A 24,379-nucleotide genomic window follows, 5' to 3' on the forward strand; every position below is an offset into this window, starting at 1 on the left:
ATGAAAATTAAACATTTAGATAATATTGTTCTAACACTTGAACAGATTTGTTGATCAACATGCATGATCAAGCCTACATCGCAATATATTTTCTAGTTTATGGGACTAGGATCCATGGAAGCGAAAGCAAAAAGTTCCTTGTCTTGTCTTAATACAACCGTATATATCTTCTTTATCTAACAACACCCACGCATCTATTCCATCGCCGGATCTTGTGTCCATTAGCAGGACCACATTTGAGAACATGTCCTCCGAATTACGGCTCGAACCAAGACAACTTACCCAAGTCGGCTTTCCCCACCCAAAATCAATGTCATAGAGACCAAAGTTACACCAACTCGTAAACGCAATGTAATTCATTCCACTAGAACTTGCCACACTTGTGCATGCCTCAACCATTTCCTTCACAAGCTCACGGTGCTTGGTAAGCCCCCCATCACCTTGTAGGCTTTTCACAAAATCACCATCAATTTTTGTTATTGCTTCTCTCAGCTTACAAACCGTGTCCGACAACTTTATCTCCTCGACCGTGCATGATGCCAATGCTGGCCAAACTAATTAATTTCCCATTGAAGATTCTGCGAATGGTGGAATTGCTCTTCGACGGAAATTCACCGCATGGATGATAAAAGTTGGCATATAGATACCAGAAGTGGCCTTGAAAGCAACCATCATGCATTTCCAAAGCAGGGCCGAGACAACCTCAACTCTTGTTGGGTTTTGTACGCTTGGGCTTGTTGCTTTGGCCTTGAGTGATGCAATGGCCGAGGCATCAAACACAACTCTCCTTGTAATTAACCTGCCTGATTTGAAGAAGGGATTGAACAAAGCGGTGCAAGGCTCTTCTTTAGAGTATGCATCGTTTTGAACAAAAATTGATTGGGTGTCAAAAGTAGGACATAATACAGCTTCACGGGCCTTGTGAGCCGTGGTAGCCCAACCTTTGAGAAAGACACTAATGGCAGTTCCATCAGCGAACATGTGGGAAACAAGGACACCAATGGCAATACCGCCACATGTAAAGGCGCTCGCTTGTATCATAGCAACATGATCTCCCGCGGTTAGCTCTTTCCCAAGGGCCTCTCCGCGAAGAAATCTGTAGAATAAAGCAGTGTTGGGTTGGTTGTGGCATTCAACAAGATGACAGTTTACACTGGCCTCTGCATAGTAAACTCCCTCGTCATTACAATCGATGGAGTGTTAACCAAGATCCTACAGATACGAAGGTTGCAGACCATGCTGCACCCTTCCTTCCAAGGCAACCAACAGCTCACAGTATGCCTTACAGAGATCCCTCCAATCAAGCATTTGTCAAGGATATCACAGATCATGGAAAACCTTCCATACCTGCAGAGATGTCAACAATCAATGACTCATTAAGATCATCGCAAGTCATGCAATCAAACCATATCAAGCAAGACCTCACTATTGGCAAGCAACCACACAAGGAAAGTATATACAGCAATCAATTATGCAGCAAAGGCAATTCGTATATTGCAGACACGCAGTCAATCCTCTAGATTAGTAAAGTTGCTATTCATTGTCATTTTCCATGTAAACTCAGTGTGTATATATAGACATGTAAACTACAAAGAAATATAATTTGAGACTTTCATTCTCTTGTGCAATATTCTTTCATGGAGAGGGTACTGTCTTTGACTTTTCTAGCAAATGGGTAAAAACGACCTAAGGTTTCTGATAGGGATTGCTTTAGTAGTTGTGATCTTTGAGAGACGATATCATCAACAGAATGGTCCGTGCTTTGATTCATGGGTAGAAGAGGATTATGGGAACATAGACGTTAGGAACGAACTGGTCCAAGAAGGAGTGCTTGTGGGTTTTCAGGTTAGTGGGCGTTGGAGAAGAGGGTTTGATGTATTCGATCTTCGAATATAATTTCCACCTCCATTTCAGCCTTTCTACAGGGAGATTTAGGAAGCTCACTCTGGCTAAAAAGAGCAAGTTTTTCTCAAGCGGCGGAAGTAACCTCAAGATTCACAAAAAAGAGTTGAGGATTATTCAGTGATATTCGACAAGCATATATAACCTCCAAAACCCAAGTGGCAATTAACAAATTTAGAGATGTTATTTGCATAATTCTTAAACAATATTTATACAACAATATTGATGTGCCTAATATTTTTTTTTTTTTAAAAAATAAAAAAAAAAAATACTGAACACAGTAACAATATTAATGTTTATACAATTATTATGCAGCTAACATATATATCTCTCAAATTTAATATACACCGGCCAATTCGATTGAGCATGATGAAGTCAATTATGACGGTGTCAAGTCTATTAAAATATAATTAGAAAAAAAAAAGAAGAAAAAAAAATCTCTTAAAATATATATATGCGGATAACATCGATGTTATCATTTAAGCAGAGTGGGCAGATATATTACATCATTTGTATGATTTATTTATTTTTTTATACAATTAGTCATATGATTAAAATTTTCTTAAAACTTCCAAGCAGGGTATTGGAGGACGTCACTTTTGTTTTTACTTGTATACTTCAAACTTGACTTAATCCATTATGAAGTGTGCTACACGTAACACGTGCAAATGACCACATAAAAATAGCATGGTCTTTCTACCATTCAACTTCTACTACAATTATATGGTATTAGAGTTATTCTAAGGACACTAATGTCATATTTTTTTAAGATCATTTGCATGTAAGAAATGTGAATTCACAATATTTCTCCAGTTCAATTGAGGGATCCATATATTGGTATTTATAACTACTATACAACCTTACAACTTTTACATCAATAATGAGAGGTTACAACTATTCATCTCTTATCTAAATATACATATTCTAACATATGAATTAATGAGAGGTGAGATCTTTTCACCTTTCTAATTATTATCTTCAATTTTACAAATTTTATGAATGGTCTCTTCATTGTCTTCATTGGGATCGATGTTTGTCATTAACGTTGTGAGTTGTAAAATAATATAAAAATCACCGATGACGAGATTCTGTCACTGACCAGCAGGATTCCGGCAATAAAGGCCAAAATCTAGACAGTTTCGTCGAAATTTGGGTTGGCCGAATTTCAGCGAAGGTGGCCAAAATCCTGCCGTACTGGCAAGATCCCGGCCAGATGGCCGAAATCTAGGTTGACCAGATTTCAGCGAAGGTGACAGGAATCCGACGATAGTGACCGGACGTTGTCGGATTTCGGCACCGACCAAATTCTGGTGATGGTCGACTATTTGAACGTGAAGGTTGACTGCATCGTTTAAAAAATGGTTGAATGCGTCTGCCGTCTGGGGAAAATGATTTACGCTTTTAAAAAACGTAAATCATTTTCTGAAATTTACTAAGCATTTTTTGTTAAACGAAAATCATTTTTCGGTTTACTATTATTTTCATTCCCACCAAATACCGAAAAATGCCAAAATCATTTTCCAGAAACCATTTTACGCCGAAGCAAACCGAGCATAGTTAAAACACGAAATATGAAAAAAGTTTAAAGTGGATTTTTCCAACAAATTGGTAAAAGTGAGTTAAGGTTTCCGATAGGGATTGGTAAAAGCCAAAATTAAAGTAGCAAGCTTTCCACAAGTAGCGCAAGTATCTAGCTATAGTAAGTAGCTTGTGCTTTTTACTACAACGGAAAAGACTAAACAAAGGAGGTAAGTGTAAACAATACCAATGTCATCCCAACAGGTCCAGATACATCTGAATGTGAAGACTCCTTTCTAGTACGGAATACTAGTCAGCATCCAACTACTTCAACAAACTCGGATACAAGACTCCTAGCTAATAGATAATACCTTTAGATAGGATTCTGTAAATTCAAATATAGAGATATTTGAATTCTGTTTTCAATCCAAATATCTAGATAGGATTATCTTTAGATAAGTTTTAGGTTTGTAATTCAAACTCTAGATAGATTGTAACTGATCCAAAGATCATGTAATCTCTTCTTCTATTTATGCTTTACTAAACATCAATAGAAAGTATTGAACTTCAAATTCTATTATGGTATCAGAATTCTAAATTGCTCACACAGATTTTTTTTCGATCTCTTCTACGTTTCTTTTTTTTTTTTTTCTTTTTTTCCGCTTCTATCATTTTTCTCAATGGCATCCAGCCCTGTTGTCCCATTCATTCTGCCTAATATTGGCCAACTTATGACCTTCAAATTAGAAGGACCTAACTACATCACGTGGTCCAACCAAGTTATCCCTATTTTGAAGACCAACGACTTGATGGGTTTCGTGGATGGTTTTGAACTGTGCCCTCTCAAGTACGTTCTGGATGACCAGGGGAAAGCTACTGCTACTCTGAATCCAGTATTCCTACTTTGAAATAAGAAAGACCAATTTGTTCTTTCTTGGCTTAATGCCACTCTCAAGGAGAAGGTAATGTCAACCACCTTTGGTGTCACCAGCGCTCAACAAGCCTGGGATTCCCTCTCCAGCCGCTTTGCCTCCCATTCCAAGACCCATATTTCTCATCTTCAGCACCAACTACAGAGTCTGCATCAAGGTTCAAAAGGGTGTATTGATTATATTGAAACTGCTAAGCAATTTTCTGCTCAGTTTGCTGCAGTGGGTCAACCAGTTACTGATGATGCTCTTATTGGTTATGTAATTGGTGGACTTCACCCTTCATTTAATCCTGTTGTCACATCCTTGTCTATGGCTTCCCGTTATAAATCCCTTACAATCATTGAGTTTCAGGATGAATTGCTCTCTTATGAGCTTCTATTGGATAGTCAAACAGCTTCCAATACTGCAGACAGTCATCAGTTTGCCATGTTCTCCTCCAAGCCCAATGCCTACACTCAAAACCATAAATCTAAACCCTCTGGTAAGCGTTGGAATGGTCCTAAACCCAACTCTTCTTCACCAATTCACCAAAATATCAGTCTACCCCATCTACTATCCCTGCTAGACCCGCATGTCAGATTTGTGGGAAGTTGAGTCACAAAGCGTTGGATTGCTTTCATAGGATGGATCATGCCTTCCAAGGCCGTCACCCTCCTGCTCAACTCTCTGCCATGGTAGCTAACTCCAACCAAGATGCTGATAATGGTCCCTAGTATGCTGACAGTGCTGCAAATCAACACATCACTGCCAATCTTGAGAATCTCTCCTTGCAGCAGCCATACTCGGGTTCTGAAGATGTAGCCGTGGGGAATGGCACAGGTTTGCACATTCAAAACACTGGTTCTATGAGTTTTCATACTCCTCAATCCTCCTTTCATTTGTCTAATGTTTTACATTGTCCTCAAGCTTATGCTAATCTCCTTTTCATCAATCAAATTTGCCGAGATAATAACTGTTTTTTTTTTCTTCTCAATGGTTCTCATTACTTTGCTAAGGACAACCTCATGGGAATCACTCTACTGGAAGGTCGGAGTGAAGGTGGTCTCTACCCTCTTCATTTGCAGTCCTTTTCGGTCAATAAGCAGCGTGCCTTGACTGCTTTCTTAGGTGTCAAGACTTTTGCAGCTGTGTGGCATTCTCATCTAGGCCATGCCTCTCAGCAAGCTGTTTCTCAAGTATTACAGCAATTTTCCCTTCCGGTTAGTGGTGTCAAGAACTTGAATGGTATCTGCAAACCTTGTCAACTTGGCAAAAGCAAGCAGCTTCCATTTCAATCTTCTCCTCGTGTCTTTTTGTGTCCTTTAGATCTCATCCATTCGGATGTTTGATCATGCTCTACAAAGTCATTAGGTGGTTGTTCGTACTATGTTTTGTTTATCGATGATTTTTCCAGATTTACCTAGTTGCATCCCATTCATAATAAATCGGATGTTTTCACTGTTTTTGTCCAATTTAAGTCTCTTATTGAAATTCAGTTCTCTTCTTCCATTAAACAATTTCAATGTGATGGTGCTGGTGAATTTATGTCTAATCAATTTAAGAATTTTTTGGTCTCTCATGGCATACTTCACTGTGTATCTTCCCCTTACACACCACAACAAAATGGTGTGGCCGAGTGCAAGCATCGTCATATCATGGAAATGGAATTGTCCTTGCTTGCTCAATCTCATCTCTCCACTTTATTTTGGGTTGATGCTTTTATCACATCTGTTTTTATAATCAACTGTCTTCCTTCTTCGGTTCTAGAAAATGTTTCCCCATTTTTTAAACTCTTTAACAAAGGTCCTGATTATTCCCTGTTTCGTTCCTTTGGGTGTTCGTGTTTTCCACTTTTACGTCCTTACTCCAATCATAAATTAATGTTTAGGAGTAAACACTACATTTTTCTAGGATATAGCTCTAATCAACGTGGTTATCGCTGTCTAGATCCGGTTTCTCGTAAGGTGTATGTGTCAAGGCACGTTGTATTTGACGAATCACGATTTCCTGCTAAATAGGGTGTTTTATCATCCCTTGTGTTCCCTTTCCTGCTCTCCCTAGCTTTACATCCCCTACTTCACTACAGATCTCCAATATTTCAAGTGCTGATTCTCTGTCTAGTACTTCTGTTCCTCTTGCAGTTTAGCTACAAAACTCTCCTCTACCGAGTGCTTCTCCTACACTGGACAATTCACCACTTCTTGGTTCTATTGCTCCGATCAATCCTCCAATTCTTGATTCTTCTTCAGCCCTTATTCCTTCTCATCCTATGGCCACACGTTCCAAAACAGGAACTTTGCGGTCTCGTTCATTCCCGGATTACACAACTTTTCTCTCCACCAAGCATCCCTTATGTGCTCTTTCCAGTGTGTCAATTCCCCTTGAACCTACATGCTATACACAAGCTGAGAAGTCTCCTGAATGGCGTGCTGCTATGGGTGATGAATTTGATGCCTTACTTGCTAATAAAACGTAGTCTCTATGTCCTCGTCCTTCTCAGCACAACATCATTCAGAATAAATGGGTTTACAAGATCAAGCAGAAACAAGATCAAGCAGAAACAAGATCAAGAATAAATGATAGGTATAAGGCACGGTTGGTTGCTAAGGGGTTTGATCAAGAAAGTGGGGTAGATTTTACAGAAACTTTTAGTCCGGTTGTTAAAACTTCTACAATCCGGGTTATTTTGGCTCTTGCAGTTCAGTTTAATTGGACTATTCGCCAATTAGACGTGTCTAATACGTTTCTACATGGCTATTTGATGGAAGAGGTGTATATGGAACAACCTCGAGGATTCATTGATTCTCAGTTTCCATCTCATGTTTGCAGATTACACAAGTCCTTTTATGGTCTTAAACAAGCCCCCCGTGCTTGGTTTACCCGACTATCTCAGACATTGCTGGAGCTTGGGTTTGTTTCTTCTACTGTTGACAGTTCTTTATTTGTATTTCATCAGGGAAGTGTCCATCTTTACTTCCTGATTTATGTTGATGATATTTTGTTCACTAGTACATCCTCTCCTCATATTGCCTCTGTTATAGCTCAGCTTCAGCAGGTTTTTAAAGTCAAGGACCTTGGCAACTTGAGTTTCTTCTTAGGCATCCAAGTTGTTCGGTCATCTCAAGGTCTACATTTGAGGCAAGCTAAATATATCTCAGACCCACTGTCAAGATCCAAAATGATGGGTGCTAAGCCTTTTTCTTCTCCATGCATTACGGGTCCCAAGATGTCCAATGCAGCTGGTGATCCTTTATCTCCAACTGATGTTACTACATATCGGTAGACAGTGGGTGCTTTGCAATATTGTACCTTAACACGTCCGGATATTGCCTTATCTGTGAATCAGTTATGTCAACACATGCATAACCCTTCTACACTTCATTGGACAGCTGCAAAACGAGTCATTCGATACCTTAAAGGGACTATTGATCATGGCTTATGGTACACCAAAGGTCCCTTGATTCTTTAGGCCTTCTGTGACTCTGATTGGGCAGGTAATCCAGATGATCGTCGGTCTACTACTGGCATTGGTATTCTTTTGGGATCCTCTCTCATTTCTTGGACTGTCAAGAAACAATCGGTGGTTGCACGTTCGAGTACAGAGGCTGAATATCGTGCCATGGCTCTTGCTACTACTGATCTCTTTTGGTTGCGGGCCTATGGTGCGATAACATTGGTTCACTTGCACTTGCCTCTAACCCCATTTATCATGCTAGGATTAAGCATATTGAAGTTGACTACCATTTTATTCAAGAGAAGGTGCTCAATGGTGATATCTCCATCAAGTATATCAGCACTCATGACCAACTAGCTGATGTTTTCACTAAGGGACTCAGTTCAGCTCGGTTTTTCTTTCTACGTGACAAGCTTATGGTTTTTTCTGTACCTAGCTATTAGCTTGCGGGGGGCTGTAAACAATACCAATGTCATCTCAACATGTCCAAATACATCTGAATGTGAAGACTCCTCTCTAGTGCAAAATACTAGTCGGCGTCCAACTACTTCAACAAACTTGGATACAAGACTCCTAGCTAATAGATAGATAGGATTCTGTAAATTCAAATATAGAGATATTTGAATTCTGTTTTCAATTCAAATATCTAGATAGGATTATCTTTAGATAAGTTTCTGGTTTGTAATTCAAACTCTAGATAGATCGTAACTGATCCGAAGATCATGTAATCTCTTCTTCTATTTATACTTTACTAAACATCAATAGAAAGTATTGAACTTCAAATTCTATTAGTAAGAATTCAGGAAAATTATTCTTTTACTCAATTATTTTCTCTGTACTATTCGATGTTCATGGCTTTTATACACAAACTATATATGTCGTTCACTTTAGGAATTTACATAAATGAGATTCTGTGCATTGAATCATTTGTCGTAGGTGGTGTGATTGGTGCATGTTTGATGGATTGAATGAAGCAAATCTGCAGAAATATCACAATAATTTATTTCATTATTTGAATTCCAAAAATTTATTGGTAAGAAGGTCAAATTCCACATACCAGTTTAGTAATTTTTTCTCTATACCAAGAGAAATTACACTTACCCACTTCAAATCTACTACTCTTGTTGCAATGTCTCCGAATCTTTCAATTTGGTTAATGTGCCTTACTAATTTATCATTAGGATTGCAATGTGTTCATTTGGCCCCTAAAATGCCCATAAAAATATGAAAAATGCCAAAAAAAAAGTAAAAATTCAAAACAAAACTAAAAACTAACCCACGACATTGCCGTGGGTAATAATTTTTTTTTTCCCCTAATTTTGTCTATTTTTTTTTTTCTGAATTTTTGTCCTTTTTTTTAAGAAAAAATGGAATTTTTGTTATTTTGAGGCAAAATGGGGATATTGCAATCCCAATGAACGTTAATAGTAGATCAGTCGGATGCATTAACTCGATTAAAAAAATTGAAAAGAGATAAATTGAGGGAAGTAAGTGTATAGTTTCTCCAAATTTGAAATATGTAGGGCGGTCGATCAACTTATTTTGGGACATATTCGGACTAAATTGCTCTAACAATCACCTAAGGTGAAATTATGCATTTATTTGATGACTACCATGCTCTAACAAGGAGAATGGTATGGATGATATCATCCACTTATTAACACAATTATCTTCCCAGAATTGAACATTGATCTTCGCAGGTGAGAAATACCATTTTCTATTCTATGGGACTCCGATCCAAAGAAGCGAAAGCAAGAAGTTCATTGTCTTGTGCTAACATAATCATATCTTTTGCGTCTAACAAAATCCATGCTTCTATTCCATCGCCGGATCTTGTATCCATTAGATATATCCTATTTCGAAACATGGTTTCCGAATCTTCGATTGTACCAACTTGGCTTACCCACATCGGCTTTCCCCACCCAAAATCAATGTCATAGACACCAATGTTACACCAACTGGTAAACCCAATGTAATCCACGTACTCCACAAGAAAATGCCATACTCGAGACTGCTCCAGTCCTTGCTTTCACAAGCTCCCAGAGTTTGGAAAACCCTCCATCGCCTTGTATGTTTTTTACAAAATCAGCAATATTGATTTTCACTCTTGCTTCTCTAAGCTTGCTCACCATGGAAGCTAAATCTATCTCCTCAGCCGTGCATAATGCGCATGTTGACCAAAGTATATTTCCCATGGAAGATTCTGTGAATTGTGGATCTGCTCTTGGTCGCAAATTCACTGCATGGGTAATAAAGGTAGGCCTTTGGATACCAGAAGTGGCCTTGAAAGCAGTCATGATGCATTTCCATAGGAGTGCGGACACAGCCTCGACTCTCGTTGGGTTTCGCACGCTTGAGCTGCTTGCTTTGGCTTTGAGTGATGCAATGGCTGAGGCATCAAACACAATTCTCCTTACTATACACCTGCCCAATTTGAAGGGCTTGGAAAAAGCCGTCACAACGGCTTCTCTAGAATATTCATCGTTTTGAATGAAAATTGACGGGGCGTCAAAATTAGGACATACAACTTCACATGCCTTACGAGCAGTTGCTGCCCAACCTTTGAGAAAGATACTCAAGGAAATTCCATCAGCGATCATGTGGGAAACAAGGACACCAATGGCAATACCGCCGCATGCAAACCTGGTTACTTGTATCATAGTAACATGATCTCCCTCAGTTGGATCTTTCCATGACTCCCGGGGAAGAAATTTTTGGAGTGATGGGATATTAGGCTGGCTGAGGCACTCAACAAGATGACAATTCACACAGGCTTCCAAATAAAAAACCCTATCGTCATTACAATCGATGGAGAGATGATCTTTGATTTTGCCAGCAAATGGGTAAAAGCGAGTTAGGGTTTCTGATAGGGATTGCTTTAGCGAGTGTGATATTTGAGAGACAATATCAGCAACTGCATGGCTTATGCTTTGGTTCATGGGATAGAAGAAGACCACAGGAACATAGCCGAAAGAAGCGAATTGGTCCAAGAGAGAGAGCCTGTGGGTTTTCAGGTTAGGGGGTGTTGGTGAAGAGGGTTTGATGTACTCTTTGGAAATAATTTTGACCTCCATTTGAGCTTTCTTTTAAAGCAGATCTAGCAGCGCTCACTCTCGACAAAATTAAAGTAGCAAGCTTTCCACAAGCAGCGCAAGAATCTAGCTAGCTAGTAACTAGCTTGTGCTGAACAAAGGAGGTAATATGGAAAATTATTCTTTTACTCATGATTTTCTCTGTACAATCCGATGTTCAATTTATACAAAAAAAACTTCGTCGTTCACTTTAGAATTGACATAAATGAGATTCTGTGCATTGAATCATTTGTGGTAGGTGGTGTGATTGTTGCATGTTTGATGGATTGCATGAAGCAAATCTGCTGCACTGCTTGTTTCCATATTTTGCTTGATTTGTACGTATTTGGTGAATTATATATATATATATATAAGAACAGGACCAAATCTGATGCGCGCGCTACTTGTTTTCATATTTTGCTTACGTACTTTACTTAACACTCAAGGTTCACAGAAAAGAGTTGAGAATCCAGTAACATGCATAACCTCATATTGCGACTTGAAAAGGCCGATGTGCGAATCATCAAAGTCAAAAGATTTTGGAATTCATAGTGTTGCCATGTGTGAATCATACCATATATATTTCCTAGTATATATGTTTGTTAGTTTGTTTTGTTTTTCTTTTTTTAAGTGTAATTTTGATACAAATAATTGTAGAATATTCACAGGTTCGTGAAATCAAAGCGCAATGTTGCATGCCTTTTTATTCATAATACGTTGCCTTAAATAGGCTCACGCATATATAAAAGATTACAAATTCCTACCCAATAACAGTTACATACATAAGAGTACTAGCAGCAGATTTTCAACCATTTTTCTTATATTTAGGGAACAAAACTATTTTTTGCTTCCCTATAAAAAAACACTCCACAATAGATTCTCTTACCTTTCTCTATATCAATTAAATATTATTTTCTATTCTTATTTATTGTTTTTTCTCTTTCATACTTTTATTTTTTTATTCATTTTTATTTTGATTCCAGAAAACTCGGCCAATTGGCTGTCTACCGTCTTCACCTCCTCACAGCCCAGTCCTCACAATTAAATCCAAGGCAGATTATTTCCACGGTCGCTCACTACAGCTGCAACAGCATATGCTCCTTTTTTCTTGCATTGTTTCGGTATAGATTGCATGAAATATGGGCATCAACCACCACCTTCGCTCCACTCTCAGAGTCCGGGTATCAAATCTTCAATTTAATTTTTTTTTTTGGAGGTTTAGGACTGAAACTAGTCCTCTAATGTATCGTACAAGGTAATTGGATCGATGCCCATTTTCGAGTCGAGCTAACGAACGTGAATATTCGAGTCGTGAGTCCTTCATAGTCTACCAAAGCAAGTATAATTACTTACTGAGAATGATACTATCTCTTTAAAATACTTTTAAGTAGGGGTGGGTATCGGGTAAATCGGTGTCGAAAATGCTATTTCCGATTACCGAACCGCCCTTGTCGGTAAAGTCGGAATAATACCCGACAGTTTTCCGTTAAACATTATTTTCGAAATTGTCGGATAAATCGGGAAATCGGAACAGTCGGTCGAAACTAGTCGGTTAAATCGGTAGTAGGTGGGCTTTTTCCCGAATTGGGCTTTTCAAAATTGGGCCTTAACCGGTTGGTTTTTTAGGCTTTTAATTTGAAATTTTCAGTTTTGTAAGCTGGGCCTTTTAAATTGCCAAACTGGCCCACAAATGACAATTATATGTCTAAGAAAAAATTGGACAATTTGGACAATTGGAATTTGGACGTTGGATCCAAATATCCAACTTGTAAAAACTTTCTAACTTTAAAATTTAAATCTTTTATCAGTTTGCTGGTTTTTTTCTTTTTTTAACAAAAATGTACTTACATTCCATCATACATACTTACATACCAAGTATCCAACTTGTAAAATGTACTTACATACCATTATACCAACATAAGTTTGCTGGTTTTTTTCTTTTTTTAATAAAAAACTTACATACCACATTCCAATAAACCCAACCAACACATTACATATTTACATACCAACATTCAAGAGTTCCAACAATCAAACTACCACATGATCCACATTCCAAATTTCCAATACACTGAATAACCACATTCCAAACTACCAAGTTACCAACATAAATTACATAAGCTGATAACCACATACACATTCCAAATCCAAACTACTTTCTAACACTCACAATATAAACCCAACATAATTACACATAAGTTACATAATCTGATAAGTGATAACCACATACACATTCCAAATTCAAACTACTTTCTAACACTCACAATATAAACCCAACATAATTACATAACCTGATAACACATTCCAAAGTCCAAACTACTTTCTAATACTCACAATATAAACCCAACATAATTACATAACCTGATAACACATTCCAAAGTCCAAACTACTTTCTAATACTCACAATATAAACCCAACATAATTACATAACCTGACAACACATTCCAAAGTCCAAACTACTTTCTAATACTCACAATATAAACCCAACATAATTACATAACCTGATAACACATTCCAAAGTCCAAACTACTTTTTAATATCCAAATTCAAAAAAACAAAATACATATATTAAAGGCCTAGCAACCATAAAACTTAAAAGCAAGCAAACAAAAGCAGAATTCAAAAGGAAAGGAAAGGAAAGCAAAACAATTCAACCCATTCTCAAACAAAATCAAAAAGCAAGGCAAAGCAAATTAAACGATTACAATCAGTAAGTCATTTCAAATCTAAAATCAAGTGTCATTGTATCAACCATTCCCAAATCCAAAGTTCCATGAGCCGCATCGATCAGAAATTCATAAACCTTCAATTTGCATCCTTCAATAATAACAATAATAATAATAAAAAAAAACCAACACATAATGTCATAAACATAGTTAAATGTTAGTGATCAAATAAAAATAATAAAAGACCATATAAACTATAAAGAAGACAAGAAGTAAATATCAAGTAAGATAATAATAGGATGCAAAAAACTTACCAAATAAACATTCTTGACAAAGTACATCCCTCGAGCCTTACTCGTCGTCAAGTGTGACGGAATTAGACAAAATTTCTATCACAATGCAATTTTTAAAGTATTAGTAAAAATCAACTCAATCAATTGAAACAAATAAGTTAAATAACAAATATTAGTATATTACCTGAGTCAAGCTTGTAGCTCTCTTCATCTTCAATACTAGGAAAAAGCTGCAAAAGCAAGTCCTTGTTTTGCTCGTTATGCTCACTCCAAGTAGATCTCAACCAATTCTGAGTACATATAAGAGCCTCCACTGTTTTTGGAGCTAAAGAACTCCGATAACAATCTATGACGCGACCTCCAGTGCTAAATGCAGACTCAGAAGCAACGGTGGTAAGTGGAATAGCTAAGACATCTCGCGCAATCCGGGAAAGAACTGGATACTTTGCTGAGTTTACATTCCACCACATTAAGATATCAAATGTATCACTTGGTATCTCAACACCCTCCACATAATATTTTTCTATCTCTGTCCGAGCTAGCATCAAATTTCTCCTTGCCCGAAATGTATGGAAGTCCTTCAAAGCATCTTTATTCAATTGAGGATCAGAAGAAGTACCACTACCCAGTCCCACACCCAATGAGGTTGAAGTTGAGGAAATCCAACCTTCATTTGACATTCTTGCCCCACTAGGCCCACTTTCTCCATCATGCATAGCATAGTGACTATATAATTGTTCCAAAATATTCTTCAACTTGGAGACAATTCGGTCTGTTTTTGCTTCCCCTATATTACTCAAGAACCAAAACTCCAATACTTCCATCTTGTAACGAGGATCAAGCACAGAAGCAATGAACAACAATGGATTAATTTTATCAAAATCTCCCCAATACTTATCATATTTCAGTTTCATTTTGAAAGCCATGTCACTCAACTTATCATCATCACTACCACAATACGCAATCAAACAATTATAAACTTTCTGCAGTGTTTTGAAATATATGTTGGTAGTTGTGTACGAGGAAGCCGATATTTGCATAGTCACATCATAAAACACTTTCAAAAATTTTATAAAGTGTTGAACATTAGCCCAATCATCATCATTTGGAAGCCCCACCCCCCTTTTCCCTGGCCCATCATCACACAAATATGTTACAAAATTTGAATCTTCGTCTATCATTAGATCAAAGGCCCTTTCATATTTCACCGCCACCTCTAACATGGTATAAGTGGAGTTCCATCTAGTGGGAACATCAAGGGTCAAGGAAGCATTACATGCAATTGTTTTTCTTTCCGCACAAGACTTGAATTGGGCCAATCTATGAGGGGATTCCTTCACATACTTCACCATATTTCGAACCTTTACTACTGAATCATCTATATCCTTCAAACCCTCATGCACAATAAGATTGAGAATATGGGCACAACACCTTACATGAATAAATTCGTGGCAACAAAGAACATCATTATTACCCAAATTTCTTTTTTTTTAAAAAAAATCAATTGCGCTATCATTAGCGCTTGCATTGTCAACAGATATTGTCAACAACTTTCCAATTCCCCAATCTACCAAACATTGCTCTACTTCCTTTGCAATTGTTGGCCCCTTGTGATCCGACACTTGGCGAAATGACAATATCTTTTTGTGATACTTCCAAGATTGGTCAATGAAATGGCCAGTGATGCACATGTAAGTCATATTCTGAATTGAAGTCCATGTGTCAGTGGTCAAACAAACCCTTTGGCCACTCATCAAAAACTCAGCCTTTATTGTATTCTTAAGATTCATAAACATCTTGACACAATCTTTCATCACCGTATACCGGGAAGGAAGCTTAAATCTAGGCTCAAGAACACTAAACAATTTCCTAAACCCCATCCTCTCCACAATCGAAAAAGGCATCTCATCAACAATGATCATCTCACAGAGTGTATCCCTAATGAGTTTTTCAGAATACTTGGCAATCATTAGGTTCTTACTACCCTGAGTCTGCCCAGATGAAAAAGTAAACTTAGTTTGAGAGGTATCTTGGTTAGCTTTTAAACTCCTGTACTTTTGGCAAGTCTTGACATGATACAACATGTTAGAGGTCCCATAATTTTTTGCATGACACATATACGGAGCCTCACAATAGTTACAGTGTGCCACAGGATTATTTTCAGGACTATTTAAATCTTTAGTGAAATGCTCCCAAACTATAGATGGTTTTGCCACTTTTCTAGATTTTCTCTTCTTAGGGAGTGGTGGACGACCACCACGACCTCTCATAGAACCAGAAGACCTATCAGTTTCCATCTCATCAGAATCATTATCCTCATCTATATCTACCCCACCCATCAAATTATCAATAGGAGATGGTGGATAATGATAACAAGAAGCAGTGGTTGATGCAGAAGATGTAGGTGTACCTACTGGTGGTGGTGGTGTGCCTATCGGACCAGGACATCCATGAGTAGGTGTACATACTTGTGGAGGTGGTGGACCTGGTGGTGTAGGTGTAGGACCAGTAGGTACTGTAGGTGTAGGACCAATAGGTGTAATACCACCTTTTACTTTAGGTGCACCACTACTATCTTTAGAACCACTAGTATGTGTAGATTCATCCATCTGAAAAAATGACAACAAAATGCAGCACTTGACATCAACAAAAATTACAAAATGGCAAAATATCAAAGTAGAAAAAAAAAAAAAAAAAACCTACCGATGATATGTTTGTTGGAGAGGATTAATGCAAAAAGTATTTTAATCACACTCAACAAGATCAAACTGAAGTTTCTACAAGATACTCAAGGAAGAAGCTAGTTAAATGAGAACATCAGGTTTGTTTATGGCTCTTTCATGTTTGTGCTTTTGAAATAATATAACTCTCTTGAGACCTATAACTAGTCCCTTATACGAGAACAAGATGAGGGATTTTTTTTATAGCCATTGATTTCTTATGGTAGAGAATTGTAACATTTATAAGTGGTATAACTAATGATTAGTCACCAATGGGTATTCTAAGTTAGTCTCAAAGTGTTAAAGGCAACAAAATCATTAGCTTCTCTCTCGGGACAAAAATGATACTTCAATCGCATAAAATGAAAGGATGGGCTAGATTTGCACTTTGGCTATAGGGTTTGATTCTAAGGGGGTGGAGTAAGATAAGTTTTGTCGATTGTTTATATTAGTTTATTTACTATCTAAGACTTTATATATAACTTCATTGCTTCATCATTTTTTCACAGTGATTTGTCCTATGATAACTTCACCTATATATTCATGTAACTGTGAAGGAAAGAAATAAGAATAACTTCTGTTTTTCCAATGAATTTTGTAACATCAAATTTTTATCCTTTGGATGGGAACAATATGTATATACTAGAGCTTATCCATGAAGAACAAATAGTAAGACTACTCTTTGAGGCCGATAGTAATTTTGTATCTGTAATTACTATATCTGCATATTATGCTAACATACTCCGTTCCTCATGCCAAAAACTTCTGGCATGCTTGAACATAACCAACAGTCAAAGATGTACAAATCAGTGAATCACAAATGCAATTATGCAACTAAACATTAACAACTACTGAAAAAAACTAACAAAAAAAATAAACTAACCTTGGGGCCTTGAGAAACTCAGAAAAGGGACGATTGGGGATTGGTGAACGGACGGGCTAGGGACTAGGGTTTCAGTGGGACTGAGCATCGGTCGGACTGATTTGTGACTCTGTGAGACAGTGAGAGAGACTCGGAGAGTGGGAGACGGCGATTGCGAACGGCCGGTGGGGCGATTGGCGAGCGCTGTGCCGCTGTGGGCCTGTGGCCAGAGGCCGAAAAAGCGATTGGCGACCGCGACAATGGCGAGCCGCGAACGGCCGAACGGGCTGCCTAGGGTTTCTAGGTTTGGCCGTTTGGGTGGGGACTGGGGAGAGACGGAGAGTGGGAGAGGGAGACGGCGTTGTGGCCTGTGGCCTGTGGGCTGTGGGTCAGTGGGTGACGTGGGCGGTGCCGCGGTGGGTCGACCACTCGACCGGTTTCGTCGAGGACTCGAGGGTTTGTTTTAAAGTTTGAACTTTGAAGAATTGAAGAATGAAGGTTTTAGGGTTCCACTGTTCCACAAAGTATGAATATATATGCCATTTCAAACGGCGTCGTTTCTGATCTAAATCAAAAAGACGCCGTTTTAATTTATATGCAACGACGTCGTTTTGACAGTCGAAAAACGACGTCGTTTTAACTAAAGCGCTGTGCGACACCGTTTAGCCTATTCATGTCGGGTCGGGTCGGGTCGGTTACCGACGAAAAAGTCGGTTATTCCGATTACCGACCGACAATAAATCGAAAAAAAAATTTTATTCTGAATTCCAACTATATTTTTTATCGGTAGGCGGTAAGCGGTCGAAGTCGGTTCGGTGGCGGTCGGCGGATAAACGGTAATCGGTAATCGGATAATTTGCCCACCCCTACTTTTAAGGATTTAAATGTTTTATAAATGAAATGCTTATTGAACAAAGGATGGGTTTGATGTGCTTTATATGTGATATGAGATGTGTTCCGCCCCCGTTTTGGGATATAAGGGGAACGCGAACTTGAGCTATAAAACATCCTTATAATTTAAAGCATGCACACATTTTTCTAGGAATAGCACATGGCTATATTTCATATTATATATATATATATATAGTAGTTCTTTAGTTATTATATCATATTTTCAGGAATTTCAAAAAAATATACACAATACAAAAGTTAGGCCAGTCTTTTTCGATATATTGCTATTAGGGGTGGGGTATATGCCATCCATAAAGAAAAGACTCCGGTCTACAGTGTCATCTGAAAAGATTGGAGGGGGGAGGGGGAAAGGGGGTGAGTTTGACAACTTAGTAAGAAAAACACAATAATAAAAGTGTAATTTTCATTTTAGGAATTCTAAATAGAGTTCAAATACTTCTACAAATAAAGAAACAGTTCAATAAAATATAATTAGATCAAATGCATGTATCATTTATATAGCTTCTAAGTTTTAACCTCCATTGGCCCAATTTCACTTTTAACCATGAGCGGTGCACGTTTGGCTCATCCCAAAGGACAACTATGGGCTCATCCTGTCGTCACAAGGGAGAGCTGTACCGGGTTGGAAACTTTCCTAGGTGAAGGCCACTCGGCCGATAGCCTACACTTTCGTCTTTCCGTGTGGTTGCCATGCTACCCACATAACACATATATGATTCGGATTGTCTATGACATGGTACCGCGGGAGTAAAACTGTGTGCACATGTAACATATACTATGATATCATCAACCTTTGCTCATATGGTGCACATGTAACATATATACTATGATATCATCAACTTTATTCATATGGTGCACATACTTTCACTACAAAAAAAAATTGTTTTTTGCCAATTGCAGTTCGCCACGCGTACGGTCACTGTACACGTGGCGAACTGTTGGCCACGTGCAAGTGGCCACGTAAATACACGTGGCGGATCCGGGTAACACTAACTGCACAGTTGGCCGCGTGTATTAAAATACACGTGGCTAACAATTGGCCACGTGTATTTTAATACATTCGGCTAAATGTATTTTTTTTTTTAAAAAAAAAAAAAATATATTTTTTGGGTTAGCCGTGTGTATTAAAATACACGCGGCTAAATGTATTTTTTTTTTTTTTTTTAAAAAAAAAAAATTATATTTTTTTGGGCCAGTATACTTAATATTCTGGAGTCTTCTTTTTATTCTTTTTTTTTTTTCCTCCGACGTCGAGAGTGAGAGAGATACAGAGAACAGAGAGTGAGACAGAGTGAGAGAGATACAGAGAGTGAGAGAGAGATACAGAGAGTGAGACAGACAGAGAGTGAGAGAGACAAAGAGAGAGACGTCGACGTCGGGAAGGCCGGCCACACGGTGGTCGGGGAGCTGGCCGGTGGTGCGCGCCTGACGGAGAGTTGGCCGGTGGTGCGCGTCTGACGGAGAGAGAGAGAGAGAGAGAGAGCAATACAGAGAGAGAGAGAGAGAGAGAGCGAGCGAGAGGGAGAGAGAGAGAGAGAGCGAGTGAGAGGGAGAGAGAGAGAACACTGAGAGAGAGAGCGAGAGAGAGCGAGAGGGAGAGAGAGAGAACACTGAGAGAGAGAGAGAGAGAGAGAGAGCGAGCGTGAGGGAGAGAGAGAGAACACTGCGAGAGAGAGCGAGCGAGAGGGAGAGAGAGAGAACAGAGAGAACGGAACGAGCGAGAGAGAGAGAGAGAGAGAACACTGAGAGAGAGAGAGAGAGAGAGAGAGAGAGAGAGAACGGAAAGAGAGAGAGAATTGAGAGCTTGAGAGAATATATATATATATATATGATATATTTCAAAACTGGTGCAGGTAGGCGCGCGGGACAACTCCCGCGCACCTACTTGCACCAATTTTGGCCACGTGGCCTGAAGCCACGTGGCCAAATTCTTTTTTATTTACATTTTAAATATATTTTTATTTTATATATATATATTTTTATTTTATATTTATATTTTAAATATATTTTCAAAAACAGTTGGCCACGTGTATTAAATGCAAATATAAATATAAAAAATTATAAAAAAATATAAATATTTTAGCCACGCGTATTTATTACACGTGGCCAATTAGCCACGTGTAATAAATACACGTGGCTACTTGGCCACGCATTTGGCCACGTGTAATTAATACACGTGGCCAATTGGTCACGTGTATTTAATACACGTGGCCAATTACAAATATAAATATAAAAAATTATAAAAAAAAAATATAAATATTTTAGCCACGTGTATTAATTACATGTGGCCAATTAGCCACGTGTAATTAATACACGTGGCTAACTGTCATCTAGCCACGTGGCTACAGTAACGGCTACAGTAGCCACGTGGCTAATTGCATGTTTTTTTGTAGTGTTTGGGAACTATGATTTTACCAACTTTATTCATATGGTGCACATGTATCAAATATAAACCAAGTATGATCACATTAGATTTCAATCACATCATATGACGAGCATTATTATAATGGTAATATAAAAAGACAAGTAATATTAAAAGAGTTGAAAAAGTTTAGAAAATCTCCGACTTTTTCTTTTAAAAAAAATTCTATTAAAACTTTGTCGGGGTTTTGAGAGAGTGTTTCCCTTACCTGGTATTTTTTGAGCAGTAATTTAGCTACCTTCTACCTAAATAAATTGCAAGAAGAAGTTTAGAGAAATATTCAGAGATTTGAAACCTAAAAACTTAAATTAAGGTATCCTATAACATGTAACCATAGATCTCCAAATTATACTACCTATCAACATTACTACTTAATAGACTAAATCGTTAACATTTTAGGAATTTCAATAAGAACTCATTCGGCCTAAACCACATAAAATTCCCCCCAAAAACAGTAATTCCCTTGAGTCACCTAATCATTAGTCCAACACTCCATACCCCAAACAAACCAATTTTAGTTAAAATGTCATTATAAAAGCCTTAACATTAAAAAGCATATATATATATATATATATATATATATATATATATATATATATATATATATATATATATATATATATATATATATATATATATATATATATATATATATCAGTTAAACATAATAGCTTACCAAATATAAATAATAAATTTTATGTTTCAAAACAAGTTAATAGAATAATAACCTTATTTTATTCTTACAAAATCTGGGCAGAATAACGGCATTAGTATTAATAAAGCCTAAAATACTTTAAAATCTTAGGGCAGCGTAACAGCGCTTTTATAAAATAGGAACTTTTTACTCAAGCATTATAACGGCGCTTTTATAAAATAGTCATATTTTATTCGGGCATCACAACGGCGTGATTTATTACTTAAATACGCCACTTGAAATTCCATGTTTAAAAACAACATAAACCATGAAAACATTAGAATACTTTTAAACTCATAAAATCATAACCATTTAAAATACTAATGAAATAAATAAACAAAGCTATATAAGAACTTACTAAAGCTAAAGTGATATATTTTTTAGATGTACAAAGGTTTCTTTTTTCTTTATTTTGTCCTTATCTTTTCTTTCCTTTGTTATATACCTCTGTTTCTCTTTTCTTTTCGTTTTCTTCACTGCAGGTGAACCCGAGAGAGACAGAGGGTTATAAGAGAGGGAGAGGAAGAGAGAAAAGAGAGAGACTTACCACGGGTGGAAGGGGAAACTTGCTTGCTGCTGGACCAAGTGGAAACAGAGAAGAGGGCTGGATTAAAAACAGAGAGATGAGCAGCCGAGAGCTTACTGCTTTGCTGGACGTGAAATAAAGTAAAAGGAGAGGGTTCTTCTTTTTCTTCTTCTTCTTCTTTCTTTCTTTTTTCTTTTATCTTTTTTTTTTTTTTTTTCGGGCTTCTAGTAGGAAGGTAAACAAGGAATGTTTTTCTGCAGCTTTGCTGCTTTTCTTTTCTATTACAGACCGAGAGAAGTGAGAGCAAAGAAGGGTTTTTCTTCTTGCTGATTTTTCTGCAAACTGAGGAATAAAAGAGAGATTTCTGCAGAAAACAGCAACAAAGAAGAGAAGGAAAGGGTCTTCACTTGCTACTATACATGAGACAAAACCAGAAAAGGAATAGAGGAGTTGCTGTCCGTGAAAGAGCTGCTGTTTTGGGAAAGAAAACTGAGAGTTCCTTTGCTAATTTTCTGCTATTTAACCGAAACACAAAGAGAGGAAGAGTGAGTGATTCTGCAGAAAATATAAACAGAAAACCAGAGAGAGCGAGTCGTTTATTCCTGCTTTCTATGCTACTGGCCGAATGAGAAAGACAGAAAGAGAGAGAGACAGAATTTTCTTTGCTAATTCTGTTACAAGCCGAGAAAGGAGAAGGGGTGAGTTTGTACTTTGGGGAGCTGGCTTCCTGGTTTTTCTGCTGTAAACTAAGACATACCGAGGGAGGAAGAGTGTATTTTCTGCAATTTCGTTGCTGCAAAAACAAAGGAAGCCGAGAGAATTAAGACGGAGAAGTTGGCGTGAAATGAAAGGGGGTGCTCGCCTCCTTTTATATTGTTTTGGACGATTGTGATGGCTTGGTGTTGATCTGATCCAACGGCTGGGAGAGGTTCTTGGGCAGCAAGTTTAGAGGTGAGATATTTTTTTATTTTTTTGGTTAAGGGAGCTGTACTTTATTTTAAACACAAATGGAAGGCTAAGATTGTTTGGAGCTAAGCTGATCCACGGTTGGGAGCTGCAACTTGAGCAGCAAGTTGTGATGAAAGGGGGCTGAATCTGGTAGTGACTCATCAAGGAATCTTAGTAATCATTAACCTTATCATATCTCTTATCTATAACTAACTATCCTTTGTTTCTAACCTAGAGAATTTAACTAGGACTTAACTTCTAACTAGACAATTAATTTCCTATAATCTTCATAACGTCTAAGAGCTGGAAATTAAGGAACTAAGTTCATGGATAGACAAAATCATCAATGGGTAATGATGATTTTGGTAAAAATCAAAGGCCTAATAATTAATAATGCTATATATGAATTTTCGTCCAAAACAGAGGTGGTATTTTTCGCGGGTGTTCTTGTACCTTTAGCGAAGTCCAAAAATTATGAAATTCGGAAGGTAGCTAAAAGACTTTGAGGTAAACGTTCTAGCTTTTGAATCGACAAAAACGGAGTTCATTTGATCCTATTTTCGTTATTTCAAAGTTTAAGGTCCGTTTGAACTTTTATTAAACTAAAACTATAAATGTTTCTTAATAAATGAATATTTATTTTCATAAATATTCATATTTATTCTTTTGTCTTATTATTAAGTTTTAAATCATAATTTAAGATTTTTTATTTAATATTTTAAAATACGGAGTGTTACAAGATGTGTCAAAAATAAGTTAAAGAAAAAATGTTGGATATGGCATGATTGTGAAAGTAAAGAATTATTTCCTTTTATAAATGGCAAGATGTTGCATATGATTGTTGGAATGTGAATGTATGCATGATGAGAATGTGATAAGAAATGATGATGAAACAAGAATGCAAAACAATGAGTTAAGACTACGAAAACGATAATAAGAGACTAATGCATTTAGGACTATGGACCCCTACATGTGTGGAGTACGAGCCATACAGTTAGGGGTGTAAACGAGCTGAGCTACTCGTGAACTTACTCGAGATCGGCTCGAATAAACTCGGCTCGTGCTCGAATCGATTATTAAATGAGCTACTCGTGAACACGAAAATCAAACTCGATTATTAAACGATGCAAACTCGTATAAACTCGGCTCGACTCGACTAAAGCTCGTGAACCCGCTCGTATAAGGATCGACTCGTTTATTAAGGCTTGACTCGTGTATATATATATACATATATTAATGAATAATATACTATGTGTATTATGTAAGAATAAATTAAGTAACAAATAACAATAGTTATTAGTCAATATATATTAATTGGTCATATGTATATAAAATAGTAAAAGTAAATAATATCAATAATTAATTGTTAGTCATATGATATAATGACAATCTAGATACTTAATCAAATTATTCATGTAATATAATAGGATTATAATTTATAGGATTATATAATCATATAATAACATAACATTGTACCATACTA

The 24,379-nt window shown here is 37.3% G+C and overlaps 1 protein-coding gene and 2 pseudogenes across 1 annotated transcript; all 3 read right to left on the reverse strand.

The window, feature by feature from the left end:
* LOC133871703 (stemmadenine O-acetyltransferase-like) lies at positions 1 to 2,412 on the reverse strand (annotated as a pseudogene).
* A 7,090-nt stretch (positions 2,413 to 9,502) lies between these two features.
* Positions 9,503 to 10,859, reverse strand: LOC133871705 (stemmadenine O-acetyltransferase-like; annotated as a pseudogene).
* A 2,332-nt stretch (positions 10,860 to 13,191) lies between these two features.
* Positions 13,192 to 22,768, reverse strand: LOC133870284 (zinc finger BED domain-containing protein RICESLEEPER 2-like). The gene is made up of 5 exons (XM_062307372.1): positions 21,970 to 22,768; positions 20,937 to 20,973; positions 13,997 to 16,421; positions 13,834 to 13,908; positions 13,192 to 13,670 (listed from the first exon to the last, which is right to left on the reverse strand). Exons 3-4 carry the CDS (start codon positions 15,162 to 15,164, stop codon positions 13,871 to 13,873), a joined length of 1,206 nt encoding a protein of 401 aa, XP_062163356.1. The 5' UTR covers positions 15,165 to 16,421; positions 20,937 to 20,973; positions 21,970 to 22,768; the 3' UTR covers positions 13,192 to 13,670; positions 13,834 to 13,870.
* Between the last annotated feature and the right edge of the window lie 1,611 nt (positions 22,769 to 24,379).

The sequence above is a fragment of the Alnus glutinosa genome, chromosome 6 (genome assembly GCF_958979055.1).
Source record: "Alnus glutinosa chromosome 6, dhAlnGlut1.1, whole genome shotgun sequence".
In the NCBI taxonomy this organism is placed as follows: domain Eukaryota; kingdom Viridiplantae; phylum Streptophyta; class Magnoliopsida; order Fagales; family Betulaceae; genus Alnus; species Alnus glutinosa.

Excerpts from the sequence above, each read along its gene's own strand:
- LOC133870284 (XM_062307372.1), bottom strand. The coding sequence starts at position 15,164 with ATGGTGAAGTATGTGAAGGAATCCCCTCATAGATTGGCCCAATTCAAG. Across the intron at positions 13,909-13,996 it reads GAGCTACAAGCTTGACTCAG|AAATTTTGTCTAATTCCGTC; the intron begins GTAATATACTAA and ends GCATTGTGATAG.